Raw genomic sequence first — 14,454 nt, 5'->3', positions numbered from 1 at the left:
TAGCGAGGGCAAGACAGATGCCTTACCACTTGTGCCACTGCTCTGGCCCCATAAATCTGTTTTGTTTTTGTTTTTTTTTGGTTTTTGGGCCACACCTGCGGTGCTCAGGGGTAACTCCTGACTGTCTGCTCAGAAATAGCTCCTGGCAGGCACGGGGGACCATATGGGACACCGGGATTTGAACCAACCACGTTTGGTCCTGGATCGGCTGCTTGCAAGGCAAACACCGCTGTGTTATCTCTCCGGGCCCATAAATCTGTATTTTTTTTTTTTTTTTTTGGTTTTTGGGCCACACCCGTTTGACGCTCAGGGGTTACTCCTGGCTATGCGCTCAGAAATCGCCCCTGGCTTGGGGGGACCATATGGGACGCCAGGGGATCGAACCGCGGTCCTTCCTTGGCTAGCGCTTGCAAGGCAGACACCTTACCTCCAGCGCCACCTACCCGGCCCCCTAAATCTGTATTTTAAAAACAAGCATCCCCATGTGGTTTGTATGTGTAGCCAAGTTAAATATTCTCAGCAGATACATACACTTCTTCCTGTTGTTCTCATTTCTAGCTTCTGAAACATGAAGCGTTATGATTTTTAAGAGGAAAACAAGAGGTGGCTAACGTGAATGATTTATGTTTCTTTCTAAAATTGCTGGAGAAGTAGGTTCCAGGCTCATAAATCAGTAAATTCCAGGGTAGTAATAGTGATAAAGATTTTTTTGTGCTGATTTAAAAAGCGGAAAGTGAATTTAGTCATTTATGTCTGCAAGGACTTGCAGAGGCACTTTACTTCCCTCAGTTTTCACATGTAGGCAGCGGGAAGACTACTTTCTGCCCTTTCTCTGTCATCAAACAATTAAGACACACAGAAGGAACCTATACTGGTGGACAGTGGAGTTATTCACAATTTTACTAAAGGTACATTTAGAAAAGACCACAGAGGGGCCAGAGGGATAGCATGGAGGTAAGGCATTTATTTGCCTTGCTTGCAGAAGGTTGGTGGTTCAAATCCCGGCATCCCATATGGTCCCCCGAGCTTGCCAGGAGCAATTTCTGAGCGAAGAGCCAGGAGTAACCCCTGAGCGCTGCTGGGTGTGACCCCCCCCCCAAAAACAAAACAAAACAAAACAAAAAAACAAAAAAAAAAAAGACCACAGAAAACCCCCTTTTCTCACGGGTAATCTGTTCTATCTGCCAGTGTAATTAATGTAATAATTTTAAATTTAAATTTAAATAATTTTAAAACAATAATTATTTAGATGTTCTCCACTCCATGAGTATTAAAATACTATTATTCATTTAAGTAAAGATATTATTAAAAATACTATTATTCAGTTTCATGCTGTTGACTGGCCAGGCCCAACGATGGAGGAAAAAAACTCAGGAAGAAGACATGATTTACAAGGATTCTGTTTTTCAGTTATCATTTTCATTGACACAGAAGAAAATAAGAGACATTCTCATAAGGATGAGATGTAGTAGAATAGATGGCCTAATAGAGTAAACCTAGAGAAGTACCTAGTCAAAACACATTTTAAGCTCAGAACAATGTTATCAAGAAAGAAATATTTCGATTCTTCGATGTAGTTTATATCCTAGGCCCTGGAACCACCCAGTTACCTTCTTGCTGCACAACTGCTGAAATGAAGTGGTGGGTTTTTGTTTTGTTCTGCTTCCCAGGTGATTACTGATTTAGAAGAAACCCATTTTTATTCTATAATTTTTTTAAAAAACTTTATAGTTTTGTGCTCACTTCGGCAGCACATGCACTAAAAAAAAACGAAAAACAAAAAAACTTGATAGTTGTCAAGGCCAGTTCTCTTCAGAACTAAATAACTGTTTTGATTCCCGAAAGACAAGAGTCTTTGAAAATCAGAGTCTATGACTAAGAAAATAAGGACAGAATCTGAAAATCTTCCAGAATAGCTTTACTCAGGAAGTTCAGACCCAGCCCTTTCTCTCTTGCTGGGAACCTTATCTGTAGTACTAGAAAGCTTATCTGTATGTAGTACTAGAAAGCTGCAAATCTGAAATGTCTGTAGCATTTTGTGTGTTAGCTGAGAGAGGATGGGTGTGGGCTCCACATCCTCTGTTCTGTACTGTGAGAACTTCTCTTGGTAAGTATGAATGAGAGTGATCCAGAGAATGACCTGGACAAAGGTGGGGACTGGGCTCTGTGCCTGTGGCACGTAAATCTCGTGTTCCTTCCAGCCCTGTCAAGGTTTCACCCACTGGAAGTTATTGGTTAAACATTGTTTGATTAGCAGTAGCTTATAGCCTTTTTAAGAATTTTACAGAGATGACATTAAGAGAATATTCACTTCCATAAATTTGAATCATTTTTGACTGTGCAGGGATGAATTTATGGAATTCCTGAAGCTATATCCGTGGATTTCAGGTTAAAAATTCCCGTTTTTTTTTCTCCTGTTTTGTTGTCTTTAAGAATTCTTTTTTTTTTTAAAGCATTTTATTTATTTATATATTAATTGAGTGGTTTTAGGGCCACACCTGATGACGCTCAGACTCCTGGCTCTATGCTCAGAAACCGCTCCTGGCAAGCTTGGGGGATCATATGAGATGCCAGGAATCGAACTGGGTCTGTCCCGGGTTGGCCGCATCCAAGGCAAATGCCTTACTGCTGTGCTAAATCTCCAAGCTCCCGGATTAAGAACTCTCCAGGTTTTGGCACTTTTAAAAAGAAGCTTGAGTGGTGGCACAAGTGGTATGGCATCTGCCTTGCCCTCACTAGCCTAGGACAGATTGCGGTTTGATCCCCCAGTGTCCCATATGGTCCCTGAAGCCAGGAGCGATTTCTGAGTGCATAGCCAGGAGTAGCCCCTGAGTGTCACCGGGTGTGGCCCAAAAATAAAAAAAAACAAAAACAAAAAAAAACTTTGATTTCTTTATTTCATGTTGTTAATCCTAGGCTTCTAGTAGCTTAAATGTTTTAAAGAAAGAATATGATTGATCCATATCCATAATCATTTGTGTTAGGAAAACTAGTATTTTTGGTTTAGCTTTGTGGATTAAAAAGAAATTATGGTTTTTTTGTGGCTATTATTTTTGGGGTTTGTTCTTTGTTTTTTTTGTTTTTGTTTTTTGTTTTTTTTTTGGTGCTATTTAAATTTATTTTGGACCTTGGATAGAGTAGCAATATCTACTCCAAAGAATGATCCCTTATTAACCAATCTTAGATTTTGTATTCTCTCTTTGAGTCACATGTGTTAGAATTGTTCATTTTCTGTGCTCGCTTCGGCAGCACATATACTAAATTGGAACGCTACAGAGAAGATCAGCATGGCCCCTGCGCAAGGATGACACGCAAATTCGTGAAGCATTCCATATTAAAAAAAAAAAAGAATTGTACATTTTCTTTTATTTATTGTACACAGTAGATTTAGCTCTCATAAAAAGCCAAGGTAGCCTTTTCAATGATGAATTAAAGCTAAAACACTGCTTTATACATATATCTAATTACTTAAAAATTAATTGAGGCCAAAGCAGTAATTCAGCCAGTTGGGTGCTTATTTTGCATGCAACTGCCCAGGTTCTCACTCCAGCACTGCCAGGAGTGGTTCCTGAGCACAGTGGTAGGAGTAAACCCTGGTCCTTGCTAAGTGTGGTAAAAGAAAAAAAAGGGTGTGTGTGTGAAAATTATAAAAGCCTCTTAATTTAATAGTGAAAATTAATAAATCAATACTAGCATCCAGAAAGAGAAATCTGAATATAAACATTTTTTAAAGAAACCTTGTGGTTTCTTATCTAATTATTTTCCATGAATGTTGGTAACTTTAAAGTAGTTCAAAGAATGAAGCCGGTGAGGTGGCGCTAGAGGTAAGGTGTCTGCCTTGCAAGTGCTAGCTAAGGAAGGACCCCGGTTCGATCCCTGGTGTCCCATATGGTCCCCCCAAGCCAGGGGCGATTTCTGAGCGCTTAGCCAGGAGTAACCCCTGAGCATCAAACGGGTGTGGCCCCAAACACCAAAAAGCCAAAAAAAAAATGTAGTTCAAAGAATTCTAATTAAGTACCCCAGCTGGACTACCCCCAGCCACACAGAGTTCCAAGAAGGGAAGCAAGCAAGCAGATCAGCAACAGCTCTTTGTCTCAGAAGACCCATTTTTCACCACAGTGCACTGTGCCCCAAAGGAAAGAGAAGCATCAAAGGGACTGCAACAGAAATGTTTTTTAGACATTTAGACATATAAATACTAGAAACCATACTACGAATATTTAGGTGTATAAATACTAGAAACAATGCTAGTCATACTAATTGTTCATAAATAAGCAATAGCTAGGCAAAAAGATGGTACATTTACTTCTTGCAATTTTATGTATACACCTATAAAGTGAAAAGTACAAAGGATATAAAAAAAACAATTGGAAAAAAACTTCAAGTTGTGTATATAATTAGTTACAAGATGTGGGCATGCAATTGGTTGCAAATTTCTATGAAAACACTTGAGTCCAGGGAGCAATAACTGGAGGGTAGTGAGTTTGTGGGTCTCTGTTCTCTGAATAGTCTTTTAGAGTGAGCCCCAGGTGACATCTGCATTTTCTGTGACAATATGGTTTTTGTCTGTTTTTAGTCAACACAGATACAGAAACTGCCGTGGTCAATGTTACATATTCAACAAGAGAAGAAGCAAAATTGTAAGTGGCTCAAGACTTGTTTCCTAAGACAATTGTCTTAGAATGTCACTGAGTTCTGTTTGATCATCAAACCTTGGGAAAGAGACAGCACTTTAAGGGAATCATGGTGACCAGGGCCCCCACACTCCCTCTGACCAGTCAAGAACAGTGCAGTGGTCGGCAAACTTTTTTTCAACTGAGCCAAATCTCGCCAAAACCACGATTGAAATTTATTTTGAGAGCCACACAGGACGCGCACTAACAGAGACTAGGAGCAGAGTCCTGACTCCTGGAGCGGCCACCCGGCACACAGAAGAGCCAAATGAAAAGTGTAAAGAGCCACATGTGGCTCTTGAGCCGCAGGTTGCCGACCACTGGTCTAGGTCATTAGCACCAGGGCAGCTGTTCGTGCATACTTATAACCTGTATAAATGTTGAGCCTTAGTCTTAAAACCAAGATGGGAGCTGTGCCTTACCTTGTCAGGGGTCAAGGGGTCATGGCTCTGTTACACTGTCCCTTTGACTCTCATTTGCTGAATAACAGTAGTTGTTTCCAGCTGGAGTTTTATCTGTACACTGTGAGAAAGAAGTACAAGCCTGCAAGTACAAGCCTATGTCCACTGACCTGTTGAATTCATACTGATTGGTGTCTTTATCTTTCTGTAGAGTAAAGGAGGCCTCCAACTTTATGGCTTCCACCTTAAAGACCAGTTGTCAGGAAGGCTTAGTCACAACTTCCTTGACTGGATTTTCTTAGGGAAGCAATATTTTGTATTGCTTTAGCAATGATTAACTTTGAGTTAGACTTTTTGTGGGGCTTTAGCAATGGTTAACTTTGAGTTTTACTTTTCTTAGACATGGGATTAAGGGTTTTGGTTTTTTTTTTTGGGGGGGGCGCAGGCATTCCTAGCAATGTTGGGGCCTTGGATTACTCCTGGTGATATTTTGCCCATAGTGTGAGCCTGACCATTTGGTGCAATATATTAGTCCCCAAATGACATGTTGCTCAGACTCTGTGGCACCAGGAGGGTGAGGAGAATAGGCATACACTGCTGGGTTTAAACTTAGGAACTCACCCATGGTCCAGTTATTTGCAATTTTTCTTTATCCTGAAACAGTTTCCTTTTTATTTTTATTTATTTATTTATTTTTTGTTTTTGGGCCACACCCGGCAGTGCTCAGGGGTTACTCCTGGCTGATTGCTCAGAAATAGCTCCGGCAGGCACAGGGGACCATAGGGGACACCAGGATTCGAACCAACCACCTTAGGTCCTGGATCAGCTGCTTGCAAGGCAAATGCCGCTGTGCTACCTCTCCAGGCCCTTTAAAATAATTTTTAAGTGGTTTGGAGGTCCATGCTCATTGGTGCCTGGTTATTACCCCTGGTTTAGTGCACAGAGATCACTTCTGGCAATCTTCTGTGGAAGACCATATAGGTACCAGGGATCAAACTGAAGTTTGCTGTGTGCTAGGCAAGTTTCATACTCACCATACTATTTCACAGCCCTGAAACAATGTCCTATTTGTTAGGAGGTCTGTGGAGTGCCTTTCCAGTGTAATTAGAATTCTGAGTCCATGAAATCATGGGCTTATGGTTTATGAATGTGCATTACCAGATTATATTCCAGATTATAGTTTTTTTTTCTGTATCTCAGTTTGCATAAAGATTTAGATATTCTCACTCCAGGAGTTTAGAAAAATGTGCATTAGAAAATGTACATTACGGGCCGGAGAGATAGCATGGAGGTAAGGCGTTTGCCTTTCATGCAGGAGGTCATCGGTTCGAATCCCGGCGCCCCATATGGTCCCCTGTGCCTGCCAGGAGCAATTTCTGAGCCTGGAGCCAGGAATAACCCCTGAGCACTGCCAGGTGTGACCCAAAAAACAAAAAAAAAAAAAAAAAAAAAAAAAAGAAAATGTACATTACAAAAGTGCATTGAATTTTTTGCATTAAAGAAACAGTAGTTGGGGCCAGAGTGATAGCACATTGGTTAGGGCATTTGCCTTGCACGTGGCTGATCCAGGTTCAATCCCCAGCATCCTATGTGGTCCCATGAGCCCACCAGGGGCCATTTCTGAGTGTAGAGCATGAAGTAACCCCTGAGTGCTGCCGGGTGTGGCTCAAACCCCCTCCCCAAAATAGTAGTGGACTCACACAACTCTTTCCCCCTCCCCCAACATGCCGCTCTTGTCTGGCTGCTGTTTCAGTAGGAACTCTGTAAATATTACCTTGTTTTATTGAATTCCAGAGTTACTGCTTTGCAGTCAAGAAACATTTACCCCATAGCCTAGTGTTTGAAGTTGTCAAAACCTCAGGGCTTCACTCATATAAGACAAACACTCAGCTACTAAGCTCTATCACTGTATCTGAATTTACGTCACTGCTCTGGGGCAACTCCTGGCAAGCTCAGGGGACCACTTGGGATGCCTGAGATCCAACCTGGGTCTGTCCCGGTTTGGCCACATGCAAGGAAAAATACCCCATCATTGCGCTACCGTGTACTTATGTGTACTTTTAAAAAGAAAGAGTGGGATGTCTCTTGATTTTTATCAAATTGATGACTATTTAAAAATAGCATTATTCATTGGGTCCAAGAAAACTAATGCTTGCTTTTTGGGGAGGGCACACCTGGTGGTGCCTAGGACTTACTCCTGGCTTTGTGCTTAGAAATAACTCCTGGCATGCTTGGGGGCTTAGGGGACCGTATGGGATGCTTGGGGATCGAACCCAAGTTGGCCATGTGCAAGGCAAACAAATGCCCACTCACTGTGCTGTCACTCTCCCCCCCCCCCCCGCCCAACTAATACTTTCTTGACTGTTCTCAGATAGTGACATTCCAGTTTTAGCATACGTGCTGTCAAAGCACGCACAGTTCTCAGATGGTGAATGCTGACGCATATCCAGAAGGAGGCTGGGCAGTACCTGATACTGTTCGTAGTTTTTCATATTCTCTGACTCAGCAAATTTATATGAAATGTGTCCTGGAGGAAGAGCAGCTATTACAGAGACAGCCAAGGCAGCATGCTATGCCATGCCTGTTCCCCTCGACTCAATTGGCTTGTCTGCTCTTTCTTCACAACTCAAGGCTGTAGCCCCTCACCTACATTTTTTTCATCTACTTTTTTTTGTAAGTTTTGTTGTGAAATTGTGCTTAGTTTTTTCTCTTTTTCACTGTAATACTTAGTATTTAAAATTCAGAGATAAGAACTAGGAATGGGGGCTGGAGAAATAGCACAGCAATGTTTGCCTTGCAAGCAGCCGATCCAGGACCTAAGGCGCTTGGTTTGAATCCCGGTGTCCCATATGGTCCCCCGTCCCTGCCAAGAGCTAGCTATTTCTGAGCAGATAACCAGGAGTAATCTCTGAGCATCGCCGGGTGTGCCCCCCCCCAAAAAAAACAAACAGTTAACTAGGAATGATTAAAAAAATAAAAACTCTTGAACCGGAGTGATAGTACAGCAGGCAAAGAGCTTGCCTTGCACACAGCCAACCTCACTTTGATCCCCAGCACCCTATATGGTTCTCCAAGCACCACCAGGAGTGATTCCCTGGACACAGATTATGCCCTGAGTACTGCCAGCTGTGGCCCAAAGCCCAAAAAAGCTTTTGGTGAAGATTGACAGCGTTGAACCAGTTGTAAAGAAAAAAAAAACCAGAAAGTAAACAAACACAAGCACCGAGGAGCAGAGTTGGAGTCTCTGGCTGAGAGCTGTGCACTCAGCTAGGTTGTGCCACCCACTTGGACTGTTGTTAAGGGAACAGGCTGCTGGTGAGAGGGGCTTCTCTGACTTGTCTCTACGGAAGCTCACCTTCCCTTGCTGCGTTGCAGAGCCATCGAGAAGCTGAGCGGGCATCAGTTTGAGAACTACTCCTTCAAGATGTCCTACATCCCGGATGAAGAGGTGAGCTCCCCTTCGCCCCCTCATCGAGCCCAGCGTGGGGACCACTCTTCCCGAGACCAAGGCCACGCCCCTGGGGGCTCTTCTCAGGCCAGACAGATTGATTTTCCACTGCGGATCCTGGTTCCCACCCAGTTTGTTGGTGCCATCATCGGAAAGGAAGGCTTGACCATAAAGAACATCACTAAGCAGACCCAGTCCCGGTACGTGCCTTTGGGGCTCCCTTTGCTTGCTTCTGATAGGGTCCCCTGTGTGCTAGTGAGTCCCAGACATCCTCCGGTTGCTAGCGCTTGTGGGAGAGGTGCACTGGTTGGGATATAGCTTCTTTAAATCAAACTACTAATGCACTAATAGTAAGCTGGGACTTGGAGAAGCTTTCATGTCAGTGGTCTAAAGTTCCTGCTCTGAAGCACTCAAGGTTCATAGAGAAGATACTAATGTATTTCTAGCTAAGAATTTCTCTCAGAAGCAAATGAGTGCTTCTGAATACATTTATTTCTAAAACTGCATCTGAAGGGGACTGGACTCTGTGAGATCCTTCCCTAGCACTTAGCTCCTCTCCCACGTGTGGGACCAAGTGATAGTCTTTCCTTGTGACTACCTAGCAGCGTTTCACAAAGCAAGGTGAGTCACTGGCAAATTCAGCATGAAATAAAATATGGTAGCTGTACATTTTGTTCTCTCTATTGAAGGAGATTGAACTGGTAGTGGGAGTTACAATGGGTAAAATGACTCTCCGGTTAGTATTTTCCATTTTGAAATAGACTGTGTGTTTTCTTTTATTCCACTTTGATTTATGCATATTCTTGTGTAGTCATAAGACCACAGCATGATGAAATGTACAAAGCACAGAACTTGAAAACAAAGACCCATCTTTAGCTTTGCCATTTTATGGCTCTATGATTTGGTGGGGGGTGATTTAGCTTCTCTGAATATCAATTGGTTCTTCTCTAAACTAAGATTATTGTGATAATTAGAACAGTTGGGAAGATTGAATGAGATAATTATGATGAAAGCTCTTAGATTGCAAGGTGTCAAGTTACTTACAATATGAGGTATTTATGTGCCTCATGCCTTTGATTCAGAATATTTTTTGAGTTTTTCATAACTAAGAAAAGAAAACATTTCCTTCAAAGTGTCTGAGTTACTCTTTAAGTAATAACCCTACTTGTAAGAGTCCTAAGAATTCTTAAAAAAAAAAAAAAAGAATTCTTAATCATAAGATAGAAAGGAGAATTACTGCCAGGTGACTATTTTATTTTGTTCTTTTGTTTGTTTGTTTGTTTTTGTTTTTTGGGCCACATCCGGTAACACTCAGGATTACCTGAGTTGTGCGCTCAGAAATCGCTTCTGGCTTGGGGGAACATATCGGGTGCTGGGGAATCCAACCGTGGTCCTTCCTAGGCTAGCGCTCACAAGGCAGATGCTTTACCGCTTGTGCCACCGCTCCAGCCCCTATTTTATTTTGTTTTATTGGTTTTTGGCCACACCAGGTTATGATCAAGGCTTTTTCCTGGCTCTGTGATCAGTGGTTTCTCCTGGATGTGCTCAGAGACCATATAGGTTGCCAGGGGTTGAATCTGGGTCGTCCACATGCAAGACAAATGTCTTAATCACTGTATTATTTCTGTGGCCCCATGACTTTTATTTTAAAACTATCTCTTTCTTTCCCCAAGTTTTTTTGGTTGTGCCAAGGTGATATTTTTTGTGTGTGTGCCAAGGTAATGTTTTTGTTCTCACAATTGTTAAAAGTTACAGATAAAAAATGTAGAATACTTATAACATATTAAGGCCAGCATATACCATGATGGCTCACACTTGGATGTAGCTTAAAGAACACAAGTTGCAGCTCAGGCATCAGTATGTTACAGGTGCATTTTTGAAATGAGGTGACTACTCCAAGTATGTACCCATATTTTAGAAACAGGCCAATAATTTGCATCTGGACTTTCTAACCAGCAGTGGAAAATGGAATATAGTCAGTTAAGTATTTAGGGTGGTTGGTTTTGTTTTTTCTTTTTTCTTTTTTCTTTTTTTTTTTATCACTCCCAACGGTGCTCAGGGCTTACTCCTTGCTCTGCATTTAGAGACCACTCTTGGCAGAGCTATGGGGACCACATGGAGTTACAGAGACCAAACTCCAGTTAGCCTTGTGTGCAAGGCAAGTACTCTACCCACTCTGCTATTGCTTCAGCCCTCAACTACATAGTTTTAAAAGTACACACATGGGTCAGGGCCACAATGACCCAAAGAGGTCTGATAACAGCATCAATCTTTTGAGCTATTCATTTCACAAGCCTGAGAGAAGGCCAGCTGCCAGTGAGTGGTGAATGCAGCAGAAAACTTGAGTGGCATAGTGAGGGTGTACCTCTGTTTTCCACCCCACCCTCAGATTTATAAAGCTTCCTTGAATTTGAGTTTGGATTTAGATGAACAGTTCAGTTCACAGACCAGCATTATGCCAGCGTACAGAATTTATCCCACTTACTCTATTCTTCGATTGCAAGACCACACAAGATACTTAACAAAGCAGCTTCCTGACCAAGTTGGTGTGGTCCCACCATATACCTGTAAGAAATAGTCTTGCCAGTGGAATGGCAAAGAATTCAAATTGGGCACGAGATTCTCTGCACTGTTTGCTGCTTTCTTGGAGAAGAACATTGGTTACAAACATACTGATGATGTCTTTTTCCCTTCCTTCCTTCCTTCCTTCCTTCCTTCCTTCCTTCCTTCCTTCCTTCCTTCCTTCCTTCCTTCCTTCCTTCCTTCCTTCCTTCCTTCCTTCCTTCCTCCTCCCTCCCTCCCTCCCTCCCTCCCTCCCTCTCTCTCTCTCTCTCTCTCTTTCTCTCTCTCTCTCTCTCTCTCTTTCTTTCTTTCTTTCTTTCTTTCTTTCTTTCTTTCTTTCTGTCTTTCTTTCTTTGTTTCTTTCTTTCTTTCTTTCTTTTTCTTTCTTTCTTGTCCCTTCCTTCCTTTTTCTTCTTTCTTCTTTCTTTTTCTTGGGCCACACCTGGTGGCACTTAGGGATTATTTCTGGCTCTGAACTCAGAAATCACTCCTGGGCTGGAGAGATAGCGTGGCAGTAGGGCTTTTGCCTTGCATGCAGAAGGACAGTGGTTCTAAACCTGGCATCCCATATGGTCCCCCAAGCCTGCCAGGAGCGATTTCTGAACATAGAGTCAGTAGTAACCCCCTGAGTGCTGCCAGGTGTGACCCAAAAACAAAACAAAACAAAACAAAACAAAAATCACTCCTGGCAGGCTCAGGGATCCAGATGGGATGCTGAGGACTAAACCCCGGGCTAGCTGCATGCAATGCAAATGCCCTACTCACTGTAGTATCACTCCATCCCCTGATGCCTTTTTCTTGTCTGAATGTCCTTGCTGTCTGTCTCTCTGTTGGCTGGTGTGACAGTTTCTTGGAACTAGGCACCTGTCTTGGAGGTGATTATGCTATGGCTCTTGATTCTTTTCCTACAGAGTGGACATCCACAGAAAAGAGAACTCCGGAGCTGCAGAAAAGCCAGTCACCATCCATGCCAGCCCAGAAGGGACCTCTGAAGCATGCCGCATGATTCTTGAGATCATGCAGAAGGAAGCTGATGAGACCAAACTGTGAGTTTGTGAGCAAGACTCTGACTTTCATAGGGAATAAGTGAGGTTCTCAGTTACCACAAGGGAAAAAAAGATACCAAAGCTACTACTTAGTAAAGGCTACAGAGAAGTGATAATTTTTGAAAATGTTTAAAAATGCATTTTACTATATTTAGGTAACATTAAAATTCTGTTAACATGTATGGTATTTATGTACACAATCCCTGTATCCCACCATCTCCAGTGTCCATTACCCTCTACCAGTGCCCTACATCACCTCTAGTCCAATCTTCATCCCTTCCCATCACCTCTCCCCACTGCTTGGTATCTGAGTTTTGTAATACAAGGACAAGGGTTTGTCATTGTTTGATACTTCTTTGTTTTTTCTCTCTCTGTACCACAGATGAGTGAGATTGTCCGGTATTTGTCCTTCTCCCTCTGACTTATTTCACTTGATGCCCTCCAGCTCCATCCAGGTTGAAGCAAACTGCCTGATTTTATCTTTTCTTAGAGCTGCATAGTATTCCATTGTATATATAGATATACAGCCTCTTTTTCCATTTGACTGTTGTTTGACATTTGTTTTTTTTTTCTTTCTATATTCTGGTGATTTTGTTTGGTTTTTGTTTGGGGTTGGTTCACTCCCAGCTGTTCTCAGGACTTTCTCCTGGCTCTGCACTCAGGAATCACTTCTGGGAGGGTCAAGGGACCATAAGGGGTCCCTGGGATAAAACCTGAGTCAGCCAAGTGCAAGGCAAGTGCCCTACCTGCTTTACTATCTCTCTAGATCTCTGCTGATTTGGGGAGGAGGGAGGAGGTATTCACCTGGCAATGTTCTGGGGTTTTTCCTGACTCTGCTGTTAGGAATTACTCCTGGCAATGCTTGAGGGTCCATATGGCATGCTGGAGATTGAATCTGGGTTGGCCACATGCAAGGTAAATGCCCTACCTGCTGTACTACTATCTCTCCAGCCCCCCCCCCATGATTATTTTAAAGAAATTTGTTCCCATTAAGAAAGAGTGGGAAATAGATATTTTTGCATTAATAATATGTTTTTTTTTACTTAACTCCAAATACTTTCATCATTCATTGGTAATAATTACTGGTACTGTTCTGTTATTTATGCATCATTTTTTTTTAATTTGTCTAGTTGTTTTGAGTTTTCTCTGAGGTTTTTATGTATCTTTATAACAGTTATTTAAAACTCTTTTCCAGGTGTTTCATAGAACTGCTTTTCAAGGGTCAATTTCTATAATCTTATTGTGTTGGGGAGGAGGGAAGTTTGGGGGCCACACTCCATGGTACTCAGGGATCATTTCTGGCTAGGCTTGGGTGACCATATGGGGTGCTGGATATCAAGTCTGGGTGAGTCCCATGTAGGACAAGAAATGTAGCTATTGTACTACCTTTCTGTTCTCTTAACTGGGATTTTTATAATTCTAGATTTCTACGGTCAGTACCTGGAGTTTTATTTGATTTTTTTTGATTAGGCCTTGTGGCCTATAGCTACCTAATTTGTCTTCTTTCTGGCTGATGTTATTTTCTCTGTCGGACACCTCTTTTTAGTTTGTTTCTGGGCCATACCCAGTAATGTTTAGGGGTTACTCCTGGTTCTGCACTTAGAAATCACTCCTGGCAATGCTTGGGAGGAACCATCTAGGATGCTGGAGATTGAACCTGGGTTGGCTTTAGGCAAGGCAAATGCCCTACCTGCTAAAATATCACTCTAATCTCCTGTCTCTTTTTTTCCTTTCATACCTTTTATTAAGAGCAAAGAAAACCCTAAAGTCACCTTAGTAGACTTCTCATGTTATTTGGCCTCTAGATCTTTGTGACCAATTTTTTGGTTGTTGTTGGGTGGGGAACACATACAGCGGTGCTCAGGGCTTATTCTTGGCTCTGAGCTCAGGAATCACTCCTGGTGGGCTCAGAGAACCATATGAGATGCCAGGGGTGAAGCCTATGCTGTCCACATGCAAGGCAAATATCCTACCCACTGTACTATCACTCTGGTCTCTCAGGACCCACTTCTAACCAGTCAACAACAAGGTAGTATGGTGGCCACAATTTGGCTTTTGTTCCAGGTCCCAGCCTCTTCTAAAGCCCATGGTCATTGTTACCTGAACAAAATTGCTTCTGTTGGAAGTAAAAAGTAGAGTAAAAGCTTATAATGATTTTCTGTCCTAAGTGGTCAACTATCATCTCTTTTAGAGCTGAAGAGATTCCTTTGAAAATCTTGGCCCACAATGGCTTGGTTGGAAGACTGATTGGAAAAGAAGGCAGAAATTTGAAGAAAATTGAACATGAGACAGGAACTAAGATAACAATCTCTTCGTAAGCCACC

At 42.3% G+C, this 14,454-nt stretch overlaps 1 protein-coding gene and 1 non-coding gene across 6 annotated transcripts in view; both read left to right on the top strand.

Annotated features, from left to right (window-relative positions):
• Nucleotides 1-14,454, top strand: part of IGF2BP2 (insulin like growth factor 2 mRNA binding protein 2) — a 182,270-nt gene that overhangs the window by 146,510 nt on the left and 21,306 nt on the right. For 4 of the 5 annotated variants that reach the window (XM_049775862.1, XM_049775861.1, XM_049775859.1 and 1 more), the window contains exons 5-8: nucleotides 4,577-4,640; nucleotides 8,450-8,722; nucleotides 11,996-12,130; nucleotides 14,322-14,444. In XM_049775862.1, coding sequence (XP_049631819.1) covers nucleotides 4,577-4,640; nucleotides 8,450-8,722; nucleotides 11,996-12,130; nucleotides 14,322-14,444 — 595 coding nt within the window. The remainder of the gene's footprint in view (nucleotides 1-4,576; nucleotides 4,641-8,449; nucleotides 8,723-11,995; nucleotides 12,131-14,321; nucleotides 14,445-14,454) is intronic. The other variant, XM_049775863.1, reaches the window with a different exon arrangement.
• Nucleotides 3,234-3,339, top strand: LOC126013107 (U6 spliceosomal RNA). The gene has a single exon (XR_007497439.1). It is a non-coding gene; the product is annotated as a U6 spliceosomal RNA (small nuclear RNA).

Source organism: Suncus etruscus, chromosome 6 (genome assembly GCF_024139225.1).
Source record: "Suncus etruscus isolate mSunEtr1 chromosome 6, mSunEtr1.pri.cur, whole genome shotgun sequence".
Classification (NCBI taxonomy): Eukaryota; Metazoa; Chordata; class Mammalia; order Eulipotyphla; family Soricidae; genus Suncus; species Suncus etruscus.
The sequence above is the reverse complement of the archived record's forward strand: the minus strand, read 5'-3'. Positions and strand labels throughout refer to the sequence as shown.